A 27,948-nucleotide genomic window follows, 5' to 3' on the forward strand; every position below is an offset into this window, starting at 1 on the left:
TCAGCATGTTGTTGGTCCAGCCGCACTCAAGACAATGATGCATATTTTAAGAGACGAGTTGGACAGAGGAGCCAAAGCAGTGTACCCAGATGCAATAAAGGCAAGAGTTCGTTTCGAGAAAGATGTCATCACAGAGTACACAGACACCATCGTGGACTACAAAGCTTGGCAATAGTTTGCGACCGTCAACCTTTGTAAGGATGTTGAAAAGTTGGTCTTCCCATAGTCATCTGAGTCATATTGATGTCTTGCTCAACCTATTTTGTCTCACATGGGTACATGTGCAGATTGTATGTAACATCTTGGATAGTTGAATGTAACAGTCATAGAGTAGTTGAAGAGTCATGAGGGTAGGTGAACAATCATAAAGGGGAATGTTAAGGGTCACCCCACCCTTTTCTATTTATAGTAATTCATAACTCATTGTAGAGGCTTTTGGTAAGCCAAGCTTTCGATAGGATTATCTTAGAGAAAGCTTGGAGAGTATTGTAACGAGCCTTGGCTTCTCCTGAGTGCGGAGCTAGTATATCTCTTTGGAGGAGAAGGCAAAAGTGACTATAACGTTCCATTATCGGGACTAGTGGTTGGTCATGGTTGTACTGTATGATTGGAGCTTTCACTTCTTAATATAACAGATCCAACATGTTTCCTTTAGTTAACTTGGTTACTCTAATGATATATGTATATGTTTGCTTACACATGTATGTATAGACTCTTTATGTATATGTATGTATGAATCTTACTGAAATGTGTTGTTGGTTTAACCATCACTTTGGATTGTTGGTTCACCTTCCTTCAAGTTTTTGATGCATCTTTTCTCGTGTGTTCCCTTCCAAGTTGTGTGCTTACACATGTTTCCAAGGGGCGCACTCATTCCACCTTCCATGTGTTAGAGCCATTCATGCACCTTCCTTGGCTTGCTGCGCATGTCACACCCTTGCTACCAACAAGGACATCTCACTTACCTCTGCACCCAACCACAGTCAAGGTGATACCGTACGACCCACAGCTGGTACTCCTATGCCAAACAGTCTGAGTTCTAGTTGAGACTTCTTACTGGGGAGATCCCCTGACATGTTGGTGGGTCCAACACTATCAACACTCAGCAAGTGGTTTCCCCTCAACCAAAACAAGTAGGAATAGTCAGTTCTTCAAATCCTGAACAAAAATTTTAAAGAGAAGACCCGAAGTGGGAAAAGGTGTGGTAAGAGTTTGACCAAATCATTGAATAGTCGAAGCACGGGGCACAAGAAAACATGATAATAGAAAGAGAAACTTCTTCTCAAAGAAAAATACACAGAGTAATCCCAGTACTATGAAAAAGTCTCCACCATATCTTATAGTTTCTGAGAAGACACTAATGGTGACACATCATGATGTGGAGATTATTATTGCTAATCCCACCTCTAAAATATTCCTCAACATTGAGGAAATTCCTCCTATGGATTTTTTTTATTGTCTAATGCATAAATTTCTGGTAAAGAGGGGCATAAAGAAGAGAACATTAAATGAAACTCAAGTAGTAGTCTCAGGGAAATCCCCTCAAGCTATTTCTCTTGAAGTCCTTTGGAAGGGATTCTCTGTTTCCTTTGCTGATGAGCTTGGCAAATTGACCTAATTTATAGGTGCCTAGGCCTCTGCAACTATGGAAAAGGAAATTGAGGTACATTAATTATTTAAAGAGAAGGATTAAAGAATAGCCACCATGGAACATGGATTTCTAAAATAAAAATAACAATTGAAAGCGTAGTGGTAGACATACTTAAACCAAAAGGATATCACAATGACATAACTACAAAAGTAGTTTAGTGTGCTCCAAATCTAGCATGTTGAAGAAAAAAAGCTCAAGGATGGACAACTTAGGGATTTGCAATGGAAGTTGGAGAAGATGTAGGCCAAAAATTCTCATTTGATCAAATTTAAGCTTGATGCCTATGAGATTAATACTCATCTCGAAAAGAAACAAAAACTTTTCTGTGAGAAGTTAAGTTTGATTCAAGTCCAATGCAAGGTAGGAGATGCATTGACCAATGAGCTAGTCAACATGGAGTCCTACTATGATGAGACCAAATGCGACCTAACAAACTACTGAAATAGAAAAACAAAACTGAGAGAAAGAAATATGATTTTCCCAAAGCTAATGAAATGCAAAAATCCATTGTTTTAAAAGTTGGAAAGCTAGAATTTGTTTGGTAAAGAAACTAGTGAATGATGCACATGATTTTTCTAATGCCATAGTAGAATCCTGATCCAGGTGGATATTGGTGGCCACCAGCCTATTCCACTTGGACCCCCAACACAATGTCTTTCAGGTTTTCAATTTCCTAAATTATAGCACAATTTACTAGTTTTGGCAGTTTTTCGGGTCCTGAACTTCCAAAGCTGTTTTGAGACCCTAAACGACGTTTTTAGGGATAACAGAGATACTGAAAGCATTCCAAATCGGCTTGCCAATTTATTTTTTCTTTCTCTTTTAGATCTTCGAAACGAGGTATTATGATAGCCAAATAAAGATCGTATGCCAATGTTACGACCCCTGGAAGTTGATGTACCAATTTACCCAAACGGGGCCCACAGTTTTGGCACTTCATCTCCTAGGGTTAGTTTTTTGGATGTTTAGGATTTTCCATTGTTTCTGAATGATAAATAGCCCTTTGAGCCTCATTGTAACACAGTTCAGAGGCATGTAGTTGCCACATCTCTTCTCAAAGATAAGGTACCATCGCCCGAGTTAGTCTTATTTCAATTCTGTTTGTAAGCATATTTTAGTATTTGATATTAATGAAAGAAAGTGTTATTTCTACTGCATCTTTGTATTTATGGCTATATATGTAATTTGTTGTGTTCCTGTTTAAATCCAGATCAAATCCATTATAGGTTCATTTCTCAAATGAAATAATTGACCAATTAGCCATGGTCAATATTGAACTTAATTGAAAATTCCTAATCAAGCCTCATAGTCATTGACTAGTCCTGAAGTCACTTACCAATACATCCATTCAAACGATTCCACCCTTGAAGGCTTCTATGTTTAGCTTCTAGGTGCACATCAAGCCTCAATCACCTCTAGAGTTGTCACCACTTCTAGAAATTCACGACAATGGAAACAAATTATTGGTTCAACTTTACCTGATTGAGGTTGTTGTAACTATTTACCTTTTTATGATAGTTTTGGTTATTCTAAGTTGAGTGTTTGTAGGAGGATTAGTTTTACTCCTTTATTGTAAAGAAAGCTATAAATATCCCTCTCAAACTCATTGCAAAGCGTTCTAATTTTTGGAGAAAAGGATAACTTTTGTTGCACTTTTGTACATAATTTTTTGTTAATAATATATTTGAACCACTCCAATTCTAGCATGAATAGATTGTTTATAGATGAGGTACTTTTATCATTTTTGTTTGCTTTCTTTTTTTAAATAGAATTATTTATAATTTCTCAAGGATTGTTCATGTATATGTCCCTATTGACTCAAACATAATCACTTTTGATTTGTGGGAATCAATTCATTAAAATATAGTGAACAATGAAAGTGTTTTTTCATATGTGATGAGCTTGAAATTAATTTGATTAACTATTTAATCAAAATATTTCTTAAATCAATATTAAGAATGTTGATTTATGAGAATCTTCATTGTCATGAAATAAAATTATCTTTTAGCACATATCATTTGATATAACCGGGTAAAGCAAATAGATTAGAATAGTTTGATTTTATATTAATTGTTTTATTAGTTTATCCATTATCATCACCACCCATTCCATATTCATTTATAATTCAGTTTTACAGGTAACTGGACCCAAATACCAGTCAAAACCAATATCTCAAACATAAAATAGTCTAATTTGGGGCTCTTACTAGGTGGATTCCTAAACGTTGATGCAATTATTTTTAGTCATCATCATTTTTAGCACTAGAAGGAAGGCCATTAAACTGTGAATGGAAAAAAGGTCACATATTAAAACAATCAACCATCACAAGAGTCAATCTCCTCCACAAATATCTCCTTCAACTTCTAGATCCGATTCTAAGTCTCCACCTCTAATATCTAGAGTTGCATAACCTTCCCATAAATACCTTAGCCCGGTAAGAAGATCTTCTAGTGAACCCTTAGTAAATACTCCTCTTCCTATTCAATAAGTTGAGCCTCCTGAGACTCAAACCATTATTCGTAAACTTGAAGGATTCTCAATTTCTAGAGAGAAGACTAATGAACCTGAACCTTATGAAGGTAGTATTACATCTTCTTTAAAATATTATGGACTCTTGAATAAAGCTTAGAGCAAAAAATTAGGAATCAATCCATTTAAGCAAAATCATCGAAAAAAGAAGTTCACCTCTAGCACTAATTCTAATGCTAGTGAGAATATCACACCTTCTTCACCTCCTCTTACTCCTACTATTCCATTGATCCTTTCAAAACCATTACAATCTCCTGTTGTCCCACTTTCTCCTTTTTCTTCATCGATTACAACTTCTAGTTCTCCATCCTCATCCTCATTTATCCCCCCACCCTTATATACTCGTATTTCTTCCACTTTTGCTGCTATCTCCTCCACCACAGGTCCTATCATAATCACTAGAATGGAAAATTGACCTTCGAACTCCCTTGGAGTTGTAAATATGGTAGCTCCTTTGCATCCTATTCTCAAACATGAAAGTATATGGTTACCAAAGTACAACCCGGATGATGGTCTTCCAGCAGAGGAACATCTCCATAATTTCAAGTTGGCCATTAATCTCAATGGTTTCTCTGAGGAGGATGTCATATGTAGGCTCTTCCCTTATACATTTTAAGGATCAATTGGGTCATGGTAATTTTCTTTGTCCACAAGTTCAATAACTAACTGGGATACCTTTGAAGAATAATTCCTTGAAAAATTTGGAGAAGACAAAACACCGACCACTTTAATTAATGATTTATCTAATCTCAAAGTTAGAAATAATGAAAAGATTAAAGATTTCAACTCCATATTTAATAATTTTAAATAAAATCCCATTTACATCTAGGCCAAGCGAAGAAGTAGGGGTTGAGTGGTATATTGGTGCTCTTCCTTCCTGTATAGCCATGTTTGTCGATGGAGCACAAAAACAAACACTCAACGATAACATGAAAGAAGATTTTGTCGTTGAAAATAGAATGTTAGAATTAGAGAAGAAATTTGTTGCTGAAGAAATGAATCCTACAAATAAAGTGACATTTAAAGATGAACAAGAGAATAAAAGCACTAAGGATACATATGACATGGAATGATTACAAAATGTTCTTAAGACAATGTCAAACGAAATGGTTGAGTTAAAGAAAAAAATAGTTGAAAGTTCTTCTTCAAAGTGGTCCTTTAGTACTCTTAGAAAGAATCAACAAGCTGCATTGCTCAGTCACATGCACAAATATCAGCCACTAGTGAAGATGATGAAGAGGAAGAAGAAGAAGAAACACAATTTGCTAAAGAATAAAATGAAGAAGAAGAAATAGTTGAAGCACATGGAATTTGGGATTTTATTCTACCTACCTCAGTTAAGGAAGAGGAATAAACTCTTCCGGTTACAACTATAAGTAAAGGACTTGTAGATCCAGCTTCAAAAATTCAAAAGGTTTCAAGTGATTCTTTAGCTAAAAACAATATCCCTAAGAAAATTTATAATCAAACTACTGGTTCTTCTTCTAGTACTCCTAAAGCATCTTCCTCAGCTTCACCTTCCTCCAAAACTTTAATTGTATTTGATAACATCAAATATAACATTGTTGAAGATATTAAGGAAACCGAGGAAAATTTATCTGTCTATGAAGTCAGCAAATTAAAACAACAACAATAATTATTTCTTAATGCTTTGAATGTAGTTCCGACTTATTAATTTCCATCAACTACTATTACAACTAAGGCTCCTAAGAGTAAGGCTAAATCTAAGCCATTTACTTCATCTTCGGATAAGATTGATCCAACAAATGCTATTCTCATTGGAGATAGGTCAAATTCAAACACACCTCCTTTTCTCTTAAACTTTGAAGTCTTTAACAAGAATGTTCATAATTTTATAGTTGATTTAGGTGCTTCATCAAGCATTATGCCCTATTCGGTTTTCTTAAAATTGAATGTGAACCCTCATAAATTTGCCACTCAAATAGTTCAACTAGATAGGAAAAAGTTCATAGTCTTAGGAGAAATGAATGAATTTCTGGTTAGATATTCATCCAATCCAAAGGTTTTCCAAATAATTGAAATCTTGGTTGCGGACATTCCAAAATTCTATGGTCTTATATTGAGATGAGACTGGTCTAAAAAATTTAATGGTTATTTCACTACCAATTGGTCTAATATTTGGATACCCTATAATGGTGTTGTCACTGCTGCAAGACCCTCCAAAATTTTGGCTTACACTCAATTTCAGAGCCTTCCTTGGTCTTGTACATTGTTCTCGCAAACATCGAAGCTTATTTCATGAGCTTTATTAAAGTTTTTTGTCCCCTTTTTCATGTTAGGTAAACTTTCATCTTTGGTACATTTGGTTGTTGCATAATGTGTATAAGCCTATTATGATGGTTTCAAAGGTCTATATTTATGTATATGATTTTTTCTAACTATGTAAACATCTGCCGCACTCATCCAAAAAAATTTGAGCATTGTGACACAAATGTCATCACAGTCTTCCAAAAGTTTATCTTAAGTGTCGCACTTGTCGTAACTTTCCATAAAGCTGTCGCATAGAGGGAAATGATTTGTTCATTTATTTGGATGATCTATGTTTTCATGTCATCAAAATATTCTAAGTGTGTGATCACAGTCAAAGTTCATCACTGTTCACACTGATCTCACCAATCCAACACTTTGCCATTTTTGGAAAAAAAATTCCAACCGAGCAACCTAGCTTCACTGGGCCTCTCTTGAGTTTCGAATTGCATATAATCAATCCTCTAGCTAGGAAATTGCTACTTGGATCTACGCAATGCGTAGTTCCTGCCTCCCAAGATTGTTTCACTGCACAGTTTCTGTGCCCAACCCCCGACCTTGATCTCCAGAATTACGTAATCATGTCCCCAACCCAACTTAAACTGTGCACTTCACATCCTCAAGCCTCAATCTCATCCCCTGAGCCCTTCAACTACGTAGCTATGTAGAAGCCCCACCTCCCTTGACTCCCAGAACTGTGCAATTAGCTCTCTCAGTTCCCATTCCCTCAGCGTGTCCCATCGGCTTTGAAAACTGCACAGTCTTCATTAGGGGAATTTTGAGGTCTAAAATGTGTCTCCTAATAAAAATGTACAACCAAAATAAAATTTATAAGAACCAATAGGGTTCAAGATGATGATGTCAACCATGGGGGATGATTCACCATTATTGGAGTAAAAAAGTAAAAATATTAAGAAATAATAAAATAATAAAATAACTTTTTCAACTTATCTCCCTAAGGCTATACTCAAATTTTGAGTGGGAGTACTTGTTGGATGAAAAAATTGATTCCTCATCCAAGGATGTTGCATACTTTCGATGGACCCTGCCACACGAAAAATGAGAAATGCATGAAAAAAAGTGGTTGCAATCACGTTTTTCATGTATTTCTCATTTTTCGTGTAGCATGGTCCATCGAAAGTATGTAACATGGGTAATCCTTGGATGAGGAATCAAATTATACATCCAACGAGTGTTTCCACTCGAAAGTCGAGTAAACCCATAGGGAGATAAGTTGAATATACGAGTTGAAAAAATATATTTTTCTTTTTTTCCCTTGAAAATTTAATGATGTAATGTAATATTATTTTATTATTTCCACTATTATTTTATAATTTCCTAAGGAGGCCCATTTTACACCTCAAAAATCCCTTAATAGTCCCTCATACCTACCTGAGCTGCGCACTATGCAATCACAAATCTCAAGCTTTTCCCCTGGTTACTAGAACTGCACACCACGCAGTCATTGAGTCCCTCTTCCCAGCCTGTCACTTGTTCTCGACTCAGTTGGTGGATCGGAATTCATCATTTTAGAATAGGGGTGTTTTGGATTGATGTCATCTCATCATAATTGAATTTCAGGAATATGTACCCTATCATGTCATGGAAAGATGATGGAGAAGGAGAAGAAGGAGGGAAGCATGCTTAAAGACTCCCTTGTAGTTGAACTTGCAAGCTGGTCAATCAAGAGAAAGTGAAGGGACACTAGTTTTCAACCACTATCCAAGACTTGAGACCATTGAAGATTCCTTATCACCAGGCCATGCAGAGGTGAAAAGAAAGCATCTTCAAGAAAACATCCAACACTCAGTAGCAACAAATTCTTGACATTGCCACATCATCAAGCAATCCATGTTAGTAGTGTCATGTCATGTCATGTCATGAGTGGTCATATACCACATCACTATTGTGGATCATGTATATTGTATTCAAAATCTATTGTAAAGTGGAATTCTAAAGGACACACATGGAATGTAAAGAGTCATGTAAGTTGAAAAGTCATAGGAATTCAAATAGTCATGAGGGTAGTCAAAGAGTCACCCTTGGTTATATATACTCCCTCATTATATGAGCAAAGGAATTTTCACCTTGGCTCCTTCCATAAGGCATTAGAGATATAAGCTAGTTCTTTGAGGAGTAAGGAGTGGCTCCAATGCTCCACTACTAGAGCTAGTGATGTACATTGTAAACATATGTATTGGAACATCTACTTAATAACATAAGGCTTCAAGGCCAACACGTTCTTCATGGATGGATTACGAATGTTTGTAAGACTATTCTGCGAATGTTTGTATTTCGTTCTTACTTTCACATGTGCTAAGATAGTTAAACTATTTCAGTTATTTTAGTACTGATCTTATTGAGAATGTGATGTAATGGTTGTTATTGTTTTCCCATCCTTGTGGACTATTCCACAAGATATTAGAGAGATCTTTCTTCATTTATTGGTTGTAATGACCGTCAGATCCTTTCTGGACTATTTTATTGGATGTTATATGGATCGTTCTGGTTCACGTGTGCCTATTCTTGGGTGGTACTAATACCTCTCACTTAGAGGCTCACTTTTTTCCCATTTACACAGTATAAGAACCTTGACCCATTTACAATTGAACACTCACCAGGAACACCTTCTTTTTTTTCAAAGACACCATTGCATCCCTCTCTCTTACTGGTAGCTAGAGCCAAGGTAAGTCTTGAAGGATTCAACAACCAGACTTTTATACCAAATGGGACTCCTACACCAAACAATGTGAGGTCTAATTGGGACTCCGCATCGAGGAGATCTCGTGAATGTTGGCAGGTCCAACACCGTCAACATTTCTAGCGCTAGAAGGAGGGAAGCCATAATTTTATGGTAGATAACCCCACCAACCCCAATCTCACTTCCTTTGGTCAAGAGAGTAATATTCCCAGCAACTCCCATGCACATGTTCATGAAATTGGAAATTCTTCTCAGCCCAAGACTGCACAACCTTAGGAACTCACATACAAACAACTTTGGGCCATCTGCCCCATCACCTGAACATTTGCGAGATCTATTGGAATAATACCTGGAATAGAAACTCCTCTACTAGGATAATGGTTTCAACAGTTGAAGATTTGGTTCTCGCTACCCTTGAAGAGTTAGTAGACTCTGAAGAAAACATAGAAAAACTAGAACATAACCTTCAACGATGGTGACAGTGATAACGTAGTTCTCTTATATGATACTTCCTGTGGGTTTGGTGGAGAAGAAGAAGAAGAAGAATACCAATCAGAATATCAAGAAGAAGGGGGAGACAGTAAAGACAACATGGCAAACCAAGATCTAGAGTGGATGTCTTAGGGCCCACTTGCACTACCGTATGTGTTACACAAGATACCAAGACATCCAGAAAATATCCTAATGAAGTATGACCCTGACAGTGTTATGAAACTAGCTCACAAAAAGATAGAAAAGATATATCAACTCCTTAGGAATCAGCCTCTTTGAGGGGGAAACCTCCTTTACATTACACAAATGAATAATTCTTGGATGATACAAATGACAATACCTCCTTTCTATATATAGGAGTCTAAGGGGTCATAATATAATCAGAGCCAACATAACAATAATAATGTAAGGGCGCAATAATAACAATAGTGGGCTTCTATGGGGCTCAATAATAACAACATGGGGACTACATGGGAACAACAAGATAATAAGGGGGTTGCATCAATAACAATAAGCGGTTACACTAGTAGTATAGGGACCTAACATGCCCCTCTCCTTCAAAAAGTGTTGTCCTAAACGCTTGAGTAGTTCTGGATGCTTCTGTATAAAATTATTGTCCTCCCATGTGGAATCTTTAGTGGGTAAGTTATTCCACTTGATGAGATACTCTGAAATTGATCGATTTCATAGCTGTCGAGTTCTTGTTTCTGTGACTGCTCTAGGTTCCAATACGATTTTTCCTTCCTCGTTAAGTTCTAGAAATATTGTTTGAACTGGGATCTTCTCATTATGTAAGGTCGCCATTTCTTAAGTGCATGTAGTCTTGCCAACATTTCCTTCTCATAAATATCTTTGTGTAAATACTTTCCTTTGATTGGGTGACTTTCGAAAGTAATGAGCCTTTCTTCTTGCATTAAAACATCACCAATTCCATTCCCTGATGCATCATATTCCACAATAAAGGTTTTTGTGAAGTCTAGCGTAGCTAAGACTGGTGCTTGGCACATTGGCTCTTTAAGATGTTCAAAGCCCTTTGTTTCTTTTGGAGTCCATGAAAATGCATCTTATTTCAATAATGTTGTTTTCAGAATGTCTTCAGTCTTCATTCTTATTTGATGATATCCTGAATGAAGATCCAACTTGGTGAAGTAAATTAATCCATGCAATTCATCAAATAATTCATCAATGACAGGAATGGGAAATTTATCTTTAATAGTGAGTTTGTTGAGCTCTCTATAATCCAAACACATCCGGCATGGCCCATCCTTCTTGTGCATCAATACTACTGGAGCAGAGAAAGAACTTTGACTAGGTTGAATTATACCAACCTCTAGTATTTCTGCGACCATACGTTCAGTTTCACTCTTTTGGGCATAGGGATATTTGTAAGGCCTGATGTTTGGAGGAACACTTCCTGGAATCAGATGAATAGAATGATCATGATCATGAATAGGTGGGAGGCCTTTGGGAGTTCAAATACCTTGGAATGATTATCCAAGACTTTTTGGAGATCTAGAGAAATAAATGATTTCGATGTGGGAACCTCTAGCAAACATAATTGTAAAATTACGCCTCGTTTTTCTTTATTTAGAAGCTTTGTCATTTTGTTAGATCTGATTATCTTTCCATGTTTCCCTATGATACCCCTTAATTCAACTTCCTTTCCTTCCAAAGAAAATTTCATGAAAATTTATTGAAAATGAAAAGCTATTGTACCCAAGGATTGTAGCCATTGGACTCCCAGTACAACATCGGCACCACCCATTGTTATGTAAAGAATTGGGCTATTCATTACATATTCTCCCATGGATAGATTGATATTATGGCACTTTCCAGAGAAATTTATGGTTCCTCCACTTGCAACCATCACTTGACACTCTGGTGCTGGATATAGGAAGCAATTTAATTCCTTGGCTATCTTACAATGAATAAAATTATGGGTACTGCCCGAATTAGTCAACACTAGTACCTTTTTCTTCTTGATATGTCCTTCTATCTTGATAGTTTGAGGAGTGGTAATTCCAACCAATGCATTACAATATGTGGTCAGATTCATTTCTTCTTTCTCGATGTGATCTTTCACTTCTCAAACCTTTTTCTTCTTGATATGTCCTTCTATATTGAGAGTTTGAGGAGTGGTAATTCTTGCCATTGCTTTTGTAGCCATTGGACTCCCAGTACAACATCAGCACCACCCATTGTTATGTAAAGAATTGGGCTATTCAATACATATTCTCCCATGGATAGCTTGATATTATGGCACTTTCCAGAGAAATTTATGGTTCCTCCACTTGCAACCATCACTTGACACTCTGGTGCTGGATATAGGAAGCAATTTAATTCCTTGGCTATCTTACAATGAATAAAATTATGGGTACTGCCCGAATTAATCAACACTAGTACCTTTTTCTTCTTGATATGTCCTTCTATCTTGATAGTTTGAGGAGTGGTAATTCCAGCCAATGCATTACAATATGTGGTCAGATTCATTTCTTCTTTCTCGATGTGATATTTGACTTCTCAAACCTTTTTCTTCTTGATATGTCCTTCTATATTGAGAGTTTGAGGAGTGGTAATTCTTGCCAATGCTTTACAAGATATGGTCGGATTCATTTCTTTTTTCTCTGAGGTTGATTCCTGGTGCATATCCTCTTCTTTTGATGTTTCTTGATCATTTTCTTCCTCCTCTTTACAATCTATGTAAAATAATTTCTTCTTAGCACACTTATGACCTTTAGTGTATTTGCTATCACAAATGTAACAAAGCCCTCTTTCTCTTTTTTTCTTCCAATTGTTGTGGTGTAAACCTTGTAGGTTGTGGAAGGCTAGGAGAAAAAACAATTCCATATTTATATTTTTGAGTGGTGGGATTCCTTGTTTCCATAATTCCGCCTTTAATTTTTCTTGCCAATCTGAATTCCTTTTCCAATGAATCAGGTTCCCAAAGACGAACCTCATGTTGAATGTTATCCTTTAAATTCCCTATGAAGACATCAATCCTTTGCTTCTATGGAATATCATTTACCCTTATATTCAATTTTTGAAAGTACTCAATGTGCTCTTCCATTGAACCTTTTTGTTTGAGATTTATCAATTGGCTAAAGAAGGTGTTTCTCTTTGTATCCCCATAATGTGATATCATTTCCTCCATGAAAATTAACCACGTGACAAGTGGTTTATGAGAAAAAATTCCTCCATACCATAAAAATTGATTTGGTTCTAAATATAAAGATGCAATACGTACCTTTTGTAAAAATTTCACCTCATGTAGATCAAAATATTGCTTCAACTGTAGTATCCAATTTACCAGATACTTGCCATCAAACTTCCTCATATTTCCTTTTCTTGATTTTAGGAGCTCAATCTTGAAATGATTGTAACTCTGTAATTTCGGATCTCCCAGTTCTAAAATTGCGACCTGTGGTAGCTCTCTACGTCCTCTTTGCAATGCCACCAGTCTGAGGGAAATTGGATTCTCCAAGAAAGAGTTATGCACAATATCCCAAGATGACCTGATTAGATACCTTTTAAGAAGAGCGAACTTTTACAAAGTTCCACATGTCACTGTTTTTACCTTCGGATTTGAAAAAGATATAAACAAACTACAGTCCGTCCTCTTTATGTAAGTTCTTCTGAAATTTCAATATGATGCTCGGAGAGGAAATTATGACGATTTTCCCCAGGTCACCTATTTGGGATGTAGTTCGGGAGCTCGGAGAAACCCTAAATGTCTTGGACTGTATCTACGAACATATAGTGAAACAAGATTTGAAACTCGGGCTCGAGCTTTCCCATGACTTCGGATCAAATGGGTTTTAATTTTAGAGTCTGAACCTTCGTACAAAACAAAGTATAGCGAAAATTCCATGATGACTTGTTTGATATTGAATTTTGAAGCTTGCAAAAACCCTAACTTCCTCAAATCAAGTCTCTAAAAATATAGCGAGAAGAGATCTAAAATTCGGACCCAAGGTTCATAACGACTTCCTCTCAAATGGGTTTTTTGTTTATCTTCTTAAACTTCGTAGAAAAAAACGTTACAGCGAAAACTCCACGAATACCTTTTTGGAGCAGCGAAACCCTAGAATCCAAAGCTCTGATACCAAATGTTATGAAACTAGCTCACAAAAAGATAGAAAAGATATATCAACGCCTTAGAAATCAGCCTCTTCAAGGGGGAAACCTCCTTTACATTACACAAATGAACAATTCTTGGATGATACAAATGAAAAGACCTCCTTTCTATATATAGGAGTATAAGGGGTCATAATATAGTGAGAGCCGACATAACAATAATAATGTAAGGGCACAATAATAACAACAGTGGGCTTTTATGGGGCACAATAAGAACAATATGAGGACTACATGGGAACAACAATATAATAAGGGGGTTTCACTAATAACAATAAGCGGTTACACTAGTAGTATAGGGACTTAACAGACATAGAAGTAAAGGCAGAGGCCCATCTAGACAACTTCTTCCTACATTTGTAGACACTTGAAGTACGCTATGATGATGTTGCATGTAGACTATTTTCATATGCCTTAGATGGTAAAGCAACTATGTGGTATCATAGTCTTCCTCTGAGTTCCATCCAAAACTGGAGGGGGTTTAAGAAAATTTTCCTTGAGAAATTTGCTGATGACAAGACCCCTTCCATGTTATTGAAAGAGTTGGGCATTCTTAAGATGGACAAAAGGGAAAAAGTGAAAGATTTTAATTAGAGGTTTAACCTCATTTTAAACAAGTTCTCAAAAAACAATAAACCTCGTGACTCCATCACCATCGATTATTACACTTCTGCCTTTCCGACCAACATTACACAATTTGTAAAGAGAACTGCGAAAAAAACACTAATCGAAAATTATGAAGAGGCAATCGCATTTGAAAAGGACTTGTGCATGATTAGAGTAATTTTAGATGATGAACCAGATAAAGAATCCAAGGACATGGGTAGAAGGTCTCAGGCTTGTGTAAGTAAGGCCAAAGAGAAAGAAACTATTGATCTCGAGAGCTTGTTCCATACAGTCAAGACTCTGTCAAACGAGTTAGTAGAACTAAACCAAAGGTCAAGCGAGACCACTGTGAGCAACAAGACTCCTATGTTCAACATGTTTAGAAGGACTGCAACTTTTGGTAGTAGTAGCAATAAACTCGCTAAGTCTACGTAAAACTCCAATGTTGTATTGAATTTTGAAAACTTGGGCACAGATCAATATTGTTCGTATCATCAAGAATATCATTCTATGAAAATGTGCCCACAATGGAATCAGGCCATGAGAATTCTTGCTACGCATCTTGTTGATGTGGTAATGGTTGAGGAGCAAACTGAGCCTGCAGAAGAAAAGCCAGAATTTTCTACAAATAAAGAGACTCCGAGTGTGGGGCACGCAGTAAACATGTTCAACTGCATACTCACAGTCCAAAATAGTACTGTCGAAAAACAACCTTTGAGTGATGGTCTAGCCCAGAAGTAAACCAACCGGTATAATTTGAGAAGCCAAGGGTCGGCTATTGCACCAAAGTTGATGAAGCAGAAAATCAAAGAAAAAATGTTAAGAAAGATCATTCCACCGATCAACTTGGCATAGAACACTTAGAGCAAGTTTGCGAACCCATATACAATGAAAAGTGCTTCCATAAGTAGTAAGAATAATATCGACATTCCAGAAGTCACAAACCAAGTTACACCCCTAGACACTTCAACAGTCCTTCCTATTGTAGATTACAACATATTTAATGACATGAAGAAGGTTTGTGTGAACATTTCAATGTTTGAGCTAACAAATATCACGAGCCAATGGGACATCCTCTTACGCGCACTTGGGAAGTCCATCGTAAGTATTGATGCTTATTCTGACAAGGGATCTGGTACGTCTTCTAGTTCCCTCAAATCTGTACTTAATGCTTTAACAATGGATGAAAATACACTTTTTCCCCATTTTTTGTTAACTTTTTAAATCTTTAAATTCAATGTACATAATTTCTTGGTTGATTCTGGGGCATCGGTGGACGTAATGCCATTATCTGTCACCAAGAAAATTAACACAAAATGGGAGGAAAAAGATGCACAAATTATTCAGCTGGACATAAATGATGTCCATGCAATTGGTGAACTTGGAGATGTGATCATCTGTTTATCATCCGATCAGCGAGTCCACCAATGTATCAACATAGTGATTATGGACATTTCGGAAGCATATGGATTGTTGTTGAGCAGATACTTGTCCAACAAGCTACAAGGGTTCTTTGATACAAATTGCTCACATTTATGGCTTCTGTATAAGGGAAGAAATAATAAGATCTGGGTGAATTTAGAAAGATACATGAAACATAATGTCACTCCCTTGAATGGGCAAAATGAACTGCTGGCTTTCGCAAAACTTATCTTCGACAATTTCTTCCTAGAAACCCAACTAGTGCTATCTTTCACAACCATCCCTAATCCCACTGGATACATAGCTGGAGCTCCTTTGTAGTCCAACTAGTGAAAATGACGTTTGTACAGTCAGTAATAGTAATAATAATACTAGTGTAGTTCCAGTCCTTGTACATATTATATGTGGACTTTGTGCTTCGATGGCTACAAAACACAAGAGGGCTCTCGAAATTTTTGCATTTTAATAGACTAGCTACAAAGAAAGCATTTGACCTCTAGCCACTTGGAATTTAAGTGCACGAACAACACTGCAAAATATGAAGCACTCATATTGGCTTTGAAAATAGCCATTGACCTCAATGTTTCCATCCTTAAAGTAGTAGGTGACTCATAAATTATTGTGCAACAGTTACACAATACCATACATTGTGTCACCTCATCTTAGAAGCTATCAACAAGAGGTATGGTGTCTGATTTCACATTTACAAGATTTTAATATCATTTATATTCCAAGAATGCGTAATGCAGTTGCAGATGCATTAACAAATGTCACTACTAAGTTGTCACCGTTGAGGGACGATTTTTCTGTTGAAATTATTTATAAGCCATTCGTTCCCTATAATATCACTAATTTGCACATTTTTTATGATGACCAACAGATACCGTGCTCCATGGAAAACGTTGATATGTTCAAAGACACAATGATCAATGAGGACGAGCACGCAAATGCTTTATAGGATACAACCAGTGAAAATAAAGGAAATATCATCCCAAAGGGTGTGGTATCATTGGAAAAGTTGTATGACCTGCAAAATCGCTTCTAGGGACCCGTTAATGCTAAACCCCATAGTTCTACGTTGTCGCACGAGCAAATTAACTTAGGAATAAAAAACTATCTGAAGTATGTCAATCTTGGTACTTGTTGTACACCACAATAGTGGAAAGCCTTTATTCACCTATTCAAGCAGTACCGAGATGTTCATATATGATGAACTTAAACTTATGACACACAAATCATCCAACATGTGATACCAAAAAAAGAAGTGGCCAAGAAATTCCAACAAAAATTGAGAAAAGTAAATCCAATGCTTGAGCCTCTTATTCAGAAGAGTTAAGGAAATTACTGGATGCTCGAATCATATATAGAGTGTGACACTCAACCTGAGTGTCAAATTTGGTCCCAGTAAGAAAGAAGTCTAGGGAGATCCGCTTGTGTGTTGATTTATGAAATCTCAATCGCTCCTCGGACAAGGAAAACTACCCAGTTCCTTCCATGGAACAAATACTGCAAATAGTGTCAAGGTTGGAAATGTTTTCATTGTTAGATGGTTACTCAAGATACAACCAGGTTATGGTTTCAGAGCTTGACAGACTTAAGACCATCTTCTGCATGAAGTGGGGCATGTTCGCATTCAGGAGAATGTCGTTTGGGTTCATCAATGATGGTGAAACATTTCAACGCTCAATTGAAATCAATTTCACAGCTGATTGGATAGAGCATAGTGGTCTATCTTGATGACATAAAAATATTTTTGAAACAAAGTTCAGACCACATTCACCACTTGAAGAAATTTTTCGAGCGATGTTGCAAGTACTGGATATCCTTAAATACTAAGAAACATATCTTCGTAGTGTTTGAGGGTAATCTCTTGGACCAAATTATTGCCAAAAGTGGGATTAAGGTAGACCTAGACAAGGTCAAAAAAATCACACAGATTCCCTTCCGAGTGAATAAAAAGGCCACGCAATCCTTAGGGAAAATAATTTTCCTCCACAAATTCATCTCCGACTATGCTCATATTGTTAAGATGATATAGGATATGGTGAAGACGGATGCAATTTATAAATGGGATAAAAGGGAAAAGGATGCATTTTCCCATATTAAAGAGGTTATCACAGAAGCACCCACATTGTACAACCCATAATTCAATAAAGAGGTTTTTCTCTACACCGTTTCTTCTGACACTTCTCTCACCACTCTACTCACCCAAAAGGATGATCTGAACAACAAGCGACCTATCTCTTTCATGTACGCGAGTCTGCAAGGACCAGAACTTAACTACCCCATCGTGGATAAACAAGCTTGTGCAGTATAGAAGGAAGTAAATCAATTTCGACCCTATCTATTGAAAAATAATTGCATTATCTTTGTTCTACACCCAACAATCAGATCACTGCTTGTTCAACAAGAGTTGGGTGAAAGGAGAGACATCTGGATGACTAGGTTGCAAGAATGTGATTTAGAGATCAAACTAGTTCACACAATAAAGGGCCATGGAATTTTTTGACTAGTGGTAGAAGAAATGAATGAAAAGGAAGAATAATAATATCTTTCAGGATGGGAGCAAGAAATTGAGATGTACAATGTCGAGTGAACCTCCCCCACTATTAGTACAAACTCTTGGTACACTGATGTGCGCCAATACCTTGAGCACGACGCCATGCCCTCCCACTTTTCTGCACAGAATAATAGGGCACTCAGATTTAAAGCATTATCCTATCAGTTGGTGCATGGGGTTCTTTTTAGAAAGCACCACAACAAAGTATTTCTCAGGTGTTTGGAAGCACATGATTCAAAAAATGAATTGTGTGATTTCCATGACGAACCAGTCGGGGGTCACTTTGTGGGAAATACAACAGCACATAAGGTCATGCAGGCCAACTTTTACTGGCCTACACTATTCAGAGATGCTCATGCTTACTCCCACAAGTGTCGAGTCTGTCAGAGGTGTGCTGACATAAACATGAAGTCAGCACCCCATTGCATCCCATTGCAGTGGAGGAACCTTTTCAACAATGGGGCTTGGATATTATTGGAGAAATATTTTTGCATTCATTGAAGCAACACCGCTAAATTCTTACTGCCACAAATTACTTCACGTGGTGGACAGAAGTAGTTCCACTCAAATAGGTGAATGATTAGGAATTCATTAGCTTTTTGCAACAAAACATCATTTCTAGGTTCAACATTCTTACTTCAATTTTTTTTCACAATGCAACATACTTCTCATCGCTAATACTTTACAATTTTGCATTGGAAAATGGTATTATATTGAAACATTCAACTAATTATTATCCGCAGAGGAATGGTCTTGCTGAATCCACAAATTAAAACCTAATCCGCATGATTAAAAAGACTATATTCTCTGAGTAGTGAAACTAGCACTCCGCTTTGGTAAATACCTTATGGGCTAACCAAGTCACGCCTAAGCCTTCCCTAAACACCTCCCCTTACTTCCTAGTATATGGAAATGAAGCCATCTTCTCACCCCACATCTACTTTTCTTCCCTCCAACTCTCACAAGAATCCCAAGGTAAATCGTGTCTGTTAGTGCAACATAGGATGAACACCCTTTGCAAGCTATAGGAAGAAAGGTTGAAAGTGAAAGAAAATTTTTCACTTAACCAGAATTGTATCAAGAATTGTTTCAACAAGAAGTCTGTAGGGAAGAACAACTTCAATGTGGATTACTTAGCCTTGAAGTGGGATAAATACCACAAGGAAAAAGGAAAACACAATAAGTTTCAGTCCCTGTGGATTGGGCCATTCACAGTACACGAAAGGCTTAGCTAGAAAACTTATCATCTTTAATCACTTGATGGGAAGATTGAAACTCTCCCTGACAATGGGCAAGACTTAAAACTCTATTTCCAACGAAAATTTGGGGGTTGTGCCCTACACTATGTACATAGTCTTTTATTTCTTGTTTTCTTGAGTTTATTTTTGTTTTTGTCATGTGAATAAGTTTTGTGCATGTACATGTTGTGGCTTCTAAGTATGTGTGGGGCCGAACTCTAAAGAGTCTTGTGACACTTCTGTTAGCCTCCTGCTGCAGCAGGTTAATTATCTTTCATGATCGACATTTTTACAGGCCAAATATGTCGTACTATGCATGCTGCAATGCTCCATATTTGCTACAGATGGCCAAAGAAGTATCCATGAGAATGTGCTAGTCTGAATGCCACTGTTGTGTTCCATTTTTGATAAGTTGATCCATTTTCATGAGTTTTTAGTTAAGGGTAGGCCAAACAGCTTAATCTTGGCCTCCCTAGGTTTCAATTTCTTGTTGTAGAATATAGAGAATAACTATCTGTCCAAACAGCTTAATCTTGGCAGATTTGTAGATAGGTAGAGAAACAAGGGTGCTCAACAGCTTAATCCGAGCCCCTGGATGCAATAAGTGTAGTTGTAGATAGGAGGACAGCAAGAAGAAAAGAACAAAAAGCTGGGTATGCTAGTTCAAGTGCACCCAAACCGAAAAGAAGAGAAAATGCTAGGTGAATAGGCCGGGTAGGTAGCTTTGTGGTTGCAGAATCATGGCTTGTGATCCATTTCATATTGTCAAGTGTTATATCTATCATATCACAAGTTGAAGGTGATTTTTCAGTTGGAGGACCTCAAGAAATGCATGTCTAACTTCCCCTTCTCCCTCTTTCCCAAATCACTCACTAACTTCCCCTAAAGAGGTCAAGATCTGCTTGATACCTCTTAGATTCATCATTCTCCATATCATATGCCTTGGTGAAGATCTGCTTCACTAAAGGAATGTTCACACTTCTTCTATCAGTCATTTTCCCCCATTGATAGCCTAAGACTTCATTCTTAGCGCTTTTTCTCATCATTATCATATTAACTACTAACTTTATTATGTAACTCCCTATCTCTTTTCCCTTCCCCTACTAAAACTATCTCTATAACTCCCCTATATACTTATCCCCTCCCCTTGGTTGAAAAATAACCATATACATCCTTGGGAATTGCTAAGTTTATCTGAAACTCAGCAAGAACCCTCATTGACCCCTCTAACCATCTTCCAAATGCATAAGGACTCATTCCTTTGCATAGTTTCCCTTCATATGTATAAAAATCATCTCTTTGGCCTTGGTTTGCCTTTATAAGGCATGAAACCCTCTTTGGCCACTAAACCCCTCTCAAAACCACATCACTTTCCCCCTAAGTGCCTTTGGACTCCTTCCAAGGCATAAGAATAAAAAAACCATGCAAAACCATGAAAAACCTTCAAAAAAGGATAAAATCCTCCCTTTTCTGGCTATCGGACCCCTTCCGATGCCTTAGAATCCATGCCAAACTATAAAGGAACCCCTCTGAATTCATTTGCCTTGCCTTTCATAAAAAGCGTGCTCCGATGAGATAAGGGTCTGTTTGATCCCCCTCCGATGCGATACCGCTATTGGGAGGGGGCAGTGGCATATATAAGCGAAAATGGCTAAGTCTCAAGGCATGGGGCATAGTGCCGATGCGCCAGACCCGAAAACACATAAAGTGGACCGGTAATAGTATATCGGGTCCGTGCAGTTCGGTGATTCCATATGTGCCGCCCTTGGGTCCCTCTGACTACCGATTCGTCGATGGATCCAGGACCGTTGGATCGGGCCCCACATCTAACGGCCCAGATCTTGTCGCGCGGCCCCCCACTTCGCATCACCCCATATACTGCTCCGATTTGGCGGAGCCGATGAGTTATCAAATGCAGTGTTAAGGGTTTTCGGGTCCGCGGACCCATTCCACTGTTAAAACCACCGATTTGGGTTCTGCCAATGGGTCGGACCCGAAATAAAATAAAGAGGGCCTGTATAACTTATCGGGTCCGATGGGTTTCGGCGTTTCTATGTGGAAACCCCATGACCCCGCCGATAGCGAATTGCCGAGTTAATCTCAGCCGCCCATTTAGGCTCAGAGATCAACGGCCCATATTTAATCGCATCACTCCCATATGGCTCCGACCAGCGGAGCCGAAAAGTAATAAAGCGCGGAAAAAAGGCATATCGGGTCCGAAAGGGTCCACACTGTGTGCTCCTACATCCCGGAGCCGAAAAATATTAAAGGGCAGTTTTAAAGGATTTCGGGTCCGCATATTGATTTTGTTAAAATCCGCCGATATGAAATCGCCGACGGACCGGACCCGATCTCCATAAAGAAAGGGCATATAAGCATTTCGGGTCCGCCAGGTTCATTGCTATTCGGAGGTTTTATGTGTTGGGACCAATGGTCCGCCCCGATGCGAGTTAGCGCCAGCCGTTGGATCTTCCTTCACGCGATCCAACGGCCAGGATTTAATCTCCGCTACAGTGCCGCTCCCGCCTATGTTTTTCACGAATTTTACATAGAAATTGGTCTTTTTTCTGTGTAAAAGAAAAGGCGGCATTTGTTCATATTTTCACATATATGCCCGCACCCGGCTCCCGATAAGGGAATTCATGCATCCCTAAGCTTTCTGAGATCGCTCCAAGGCCCAGTTTTGCTTCAGATAGCCAGTCTCGGCCTCGGCACAGTTGGCAACACTTTTTCCTCCTGTTTGCACCATTTTTCAAAAAAGTTTAAGGCTAGTTTTGATCGGCCAAGCGCCGATTGCACCCAAAGGCCACGGAGGACATTAGCAGCAGTTATTTTTGCATTAAAAGGCAGAAAGGGGGCGATGGGACAGTCTAAAGAGTATCAGCGGTGAGAAAAGGCCCAGATTCAGTGCCAAAGTGTATCAGGATGCGGCAAAGAGTATCAGTCCAGTTTTTCAAAGCAGATGAAAGCAAAGCAAGCCCAGCAAAGTCAACAAAGCATCATTTGGCCATTAAGGCTCACCAACACTTCTTTTGTTGCTTTAAAGCCACCTAAAGGCATAGATGAAGCCTTTCAAGGCAGAGTTATTGCAGAGATATTGTTCCCAGTCATATTTTTGGAGCAGCGCTGCTTCCTTAAATGCATAGTTATCACACAGAGGACAGCGCGTGGCTCAAGGAACTCTTTCAGTCCATTTGTGAAGCTGCAGGACCATGCGCAGCCCTAAAGAGCCATTTTGATGAGGCTGCTCCCTCATGAACACCTGTTTTAGATATTTTATTGCATTTATTTCCAGCACAACTTAGCATTAGAAGCAGTTATTGCACAGATCTCTTTTGGCTCTGTTTTGATAGATATTTTGAGATATTTTCTCCCTTGACACCTGTTCAAGGGATGTTTGTAAATTTTTTCTATTTAAACCACCCTCTGTTATGATGTAAAGGGTTGGTTGGTCGATAACTTCCTCTAGACTTGCATTGTATTTTTTGAGAGTCTCTATAATCAAAGATCGCTGGAATGTTTGGGAGATGAACTGACTGTTGTGTTTTAATTTCTGAAGAGTGACTATGGAATCCTAACGCTTCTACATAGCCCAATAAGTGTTTCTTATCTCTGTTTACAATTTATATGTTTTATGCCATCATGGTTTCACTATCTAAATAGCAGAAAGAAAGAATAGTTCAGAGCTCACTTAGTTGTATTATGTTCTCAATTTCTGTGATTTATCTATGTTTTCCTCTGAATTAGTCCTGAATATGAATACTTATTTGCTCATATTTACACTAGTTCCTTCATATATGAATGTTGTTTAGGAATCCTTGATTGCTCCTATATAAATGTTCATTCACCTTCCCTCTGTTAGCATAATGAGAGCTACTTAGTTTCCTTTCATTCACTGACCTCCGTTCCATCTTTATTCTAGCTAGATATTGTTTTATGTGTAGCTATCCTGCTCTGTATTCCTCTTGTGACCAAGAAAATGCAACAGCAAGCCTAATCCACGACTCCATGCCCAATGGTTTGAACTTCTCACGCTATGCATCCCAACTCTGTTTGAAAGAATCCTCCATCCCACCAAAATAAAAACAAAACCCAAGAAAATCATAACTAGCCTAAAATCAACCCAAAACAAAGCTAAATTATAAAGAGAGAGCCCTCTCTGATTGCAGGTAGGCTAGGACCTGCAGTCCAAAGATTGGTTTGTGGTTACCTCGGTCGTATCCTTTAAGGAGCTTTAAGGACAACTTGAGTGATAACATAATGGCGACTCCACTGGGGAACATCCTCGGATAATTTCACAAATCAAGGTGGAAAGCTCCACTGGGAAGGAACCAGACCTTCAAAAGTTTCTTTCTAACCCTTATATTCTTAGAAAAATCCCCAAAAAGTAAGCTAGAAGCTGGCTCCCAAAAAGAATTCACGTTATACAAGGTCAAATCCAGACCCAAATCCCCCAGCAGCTTTTGAAAATCCCAATATAATCCCAAGGAACCTCAGGAAGCTAGAGCGAAGAGAGGATTTTGCTGATAATAGTCCTGAAGCAGTTCACCCACGCTGTGGCCCAACCCCTGTCAAAGTTTTATTTCGTTCAACCCCTAGTTCCCCTTGTTCTTCATCCACCTCTCAAAGCACTCCTTCCACACCTCCATTCACTACACATACTACCACTACTACTCCTATTATCCCAGTTGTTCTAGCTGTTCCGTTTATCCCTGTTGTTCCATTTATCCCTGCCAACATGGCGAATAGATATGCACCTTTACAGCTGCCTGCAAATCCTGGGGCTATGCCTCAGGATTACCAAACTAAAATCACATATTTTGATGGCACAAGTGCCTGCACAGCCCTTCAGCATACAAAGAAAATGCAGGATTACTTTGAAAGCTATGAGATTGACGATGATAGTGTGAGAATGAAGATTTTTGTCCAAAGCTTGTCAGGTGATGTCAGGACTTGGTTTAGAGCACTTTGAGCCAATTCCATAGCAGACCCAAAAGCCTTATACCAGTCATTTATCAACAGATGGGAGAAAAAGAAAGACCCTTGAACATACTAGCTGAATACGATACAATCAAAAGAGGTCCACAAGAAACAGTCTTGGACTATTGTGCAAGGTTCAATAGCATTTATAATGCTATCCCACAAAACTTAAGGCCCCCACCTGGCCTTGCCTTATATAAATTCCCTGATGGATTCGACCCAGATATGGCCTACCAATTAAAAGAAAGAGCCCCTAACAGCCTTGCAGACATGCAAAATGTGGCTGTCACTGTGGAGGCAAATTTAATTGCCAAAAGAAACAGAGCTAGAACTGAGAGAAGAACCACCTTCAAGGAAGAGCCCTCAGCCTTAGATCAAAAGCTAGATGCTATTATCAATGGCATGCACAAGCTGGGAGACAGAGTAGAGAGTGTTGAGAGGAAATCATCATGGGAGGAGCAACAGCCCAATACCATAAGGAACCCAAATTTCAGGAAAACTCAGAACTCAAATGCTGGTAGATCTAGCCCAGACCATGATATAAGGCCTCCTTTCCAAGAAAATTATACAGAAGCATCCACATCTAGTGATGCCATAGAGGAGACTCACATGAACTTGGTGGATTTGAAGGGTGAGCAACAAATTTTCCTAACTCAACAAGACCAAGATGACCATGAGATAAATCAATTTCAGACTAAGTCTGGTGAGTCTTTTGACTTTAAACAAGGTTATGATTCAACTGTTTATGAAGTCCACAAATAGTATAAGCTGAGGACAAGAACCATAGATGTGCCCGAAAAAGTTAAACCAAAGGAGGGCAAGCAGCCCAACCAGATTAGAGGCAAGGCTATTATAACAGAAACAGCTGATATAACTGTCCCAAACCCACACCAAGTGACTGTAGAGGACATAACAGACATGCAGCTCTCTAATGATCAACCTCTGCTACCTTCGTCCTCAAAGGAAAATGCAAATAGCACTCCTAAAAGCCTTCCCAAAACAGAAATACCGCAAGGTATCACTCACCATAACACTGATAAACAAGAGGAAAACGCAGAAAATACACTTGAAAAGGGGAAATCTGCTATTGCCAACACAAAGACTCCATTGGAGAAACCATTCAACTTAGAAGCAGAAATAAGCAAACTTAAGATTTCCATCCCCTTATCTGAACTTGCAAAGCATGATGTGTATAGGCAACAAATCCAAAGATCACTGCAAATGCCAGAGAAAAGGGATGATGTGAATGTTTTAGATGATACACCTGAGTTTCTTTTTGGTCCAGAAGTTGATGGCAAATCAGCACATGGAGCTGTTCTACCCTTTTATGTCAGTCTGCACATACATGATAAAGTTTTACATAATGCAATGTTTGACTCAGGTGCCTCACACAACCTTATGCCCAAAGCTGTAATGGAGAAGCTAAGCCTTGATGTAACAAGACCCTACAAAGATCTATTCTCCTTTGAATCAAGTCAAGTCAAATGTTTAGGCCTCATCAAAGACTTGTGTGTCTCCTTAGTCCAATACCCAAACAAGACAATCCTAATGGATGTGGTGGTTGCTGACATTCCACCAAAGTATGGCATGCTGTTATCAAGATCTTGGGGGCCAAAACTCCAAGGATCTCTCCAATTAGACCTCTCCTATGCCACTATTTCAGTCTTTGGGCAACCAAAGAGACTGTACAGAGAAACACTGATGAAGTATGTGGTAAGTAGTGAGGAAAAGCCCCAGAATTTCCCTATCTATTCAATCCATTATGATATGGATTCTTTTATTTTGTTTAATGATGAAACAAGTCCTCCAACTAATGAGAGGCCTTTGCCTTTAGAACAAGAAACATGCATCAATCAAGAATCGGTTGCCCATACCCAGGAAACTGTCAAAACAGTCAGTGCAACCAGCATACAAGAAGAACCACATGAAGCACAAAACCTAGGTCTGCCCAATCCTAAAATGACTGAAACTCTTAATATTAACCACAAGCAAGAAATCACATGGCATTTAGAGTTTGATGGTTCTGTTAATAAGCTAGGAGCAGGGGCAGGAATATGGATTCACAATACACATAATAGCCATGCAGAGGGTCATGCTTACAGACTTAACTTCAGATGTACCAACAACATGGCAGAGTATGAAGCTCTCCTTTTAGGCCTTAAACTGCTCAAAGCTTTAGGAGCTGCCAAAGTTTCCATTCTAGGTGACTCAGACCTAGTAATCCAACAAATGAAAGGCAACTTCGTTACCAATGATAGAAGGCTAAGAGCTTATAGGACTGCTGCCACTGCAATACTTGATACCTTCACTGAATCCAAACTTGCTAAGATTTCTAGAAACAATAACATGCATGCTCACAGCCTAGCTACTTTTGCTAGCACTTGCAAGCTTCCTTTTGAGTCCAATCACCACTTTACTACTGAGATAAAGCACAGGCCTGCTGTCCCTAACAATGTTAAAGATTGGCAAGTGTTTGAGGATGATGCTCAAATCAACAATTTTCTTACCTTACAGTATGCGTTTTCAGGCCTAAACATTGATATGGATGCTATGGATGATCCACTGCAAGCAATAAACCAAATCCAGCAAACTGTAACAACTGAAACAGCTAGAAAATTGCTATAGCCAACCATCTTTGATGAAGAAAACATAGAAGAGATGAAACAGATGCATTTGGAGGAAATAGCCAAAACAGAGGCCGAAATCATTGATCTAAAGGACAATTTTCTGCCGATTGGCCTCACTCCACTAGAAGACATGTTTGATGCAAATGATGTCCCCAGAAAACCAAAATTGCAACCCATAAACACTGAGATAGAAGAACATAACATTGGGACAGCAGAGAACCCGAAAATGATCAAACTGTCCAAAAATTTACCAGCTGATCAAAAGCCCAAGTACGTGGATTTGTTCAAAGAATTCCAAGATGTATTTTCTTGGAGTTATGAGGACTTGAAGTCCTATGACACCTCAATTATTCAACATACCATTCCCTTAAAGCCAAATCAAAAGCCCTTCAAACAGAAACTGAGGAGAATCAATCCTGTGCTTCTCCCTTTGATTGAGACAGAAGTGCAAAGAATGTTTGAAGCAGGTATCATAGCACCCATTAGATTTTTTGAATGGGTATCCAATCTTGTTCCCACAAGAAAGAAAACAGGTGAGATTAGGCTTTGTGTAGATTTGAGAAACTTAAACCAAGTCTCCCTTAAAGACCACTACCCATTGCCCAAAATGGACCACATCCTACAAAGAGTAGTGGGGTCATCTAGAATCTCTTTGCTAGATGGCTTTTCAGGTTTTAATCAAATACTGGTTCACCCAGATGATCAAGACAAGACAGCCTTTACAACACCTTGGGGAACATTCA

General features: G+C 38.4%; 1 protein-coding gene across 1 annotated transcript in view; it reads right to left on the reverse strand.

Moving 5' to 3' along the window:
* Window positions 1-18,409: 18,409 nt before the first annotated feature.
* Window positions 18,410-27,948, reverse strand: part of LOC149221378 (alcohol dehydrogenase class-3-like) — a 47,389-nt gene continuing 37,850 nt past the window's right edge. The window contains exon 12 of the mRNA XM_089387368.1: window positions 18,410-18,478. Coding sequence (XP_089243494.1) covers window positions 18,410-18,478 — 69 coding nt within the window. The remainder of the gene's footprint in view (window positions 18,479-27,948) is intronic.

This window comes from Pinus tabuliformis, chromosome Q (genome assembly GCF_031772625.1).
Source record: "Pinus tabuliformis cultivar Carrire ecotype Pingquan chromosome Q, CPIR1, whole genome shotgun sequence".
In the NCBI taxonomy this organism is placed as follows: domain Eukaryota; kingdom Viridiplantae; phylum Streptophyta; class Pinopsida; order Pinales; family Pinaceae; genus Pinus; species Pinus tabuliformis.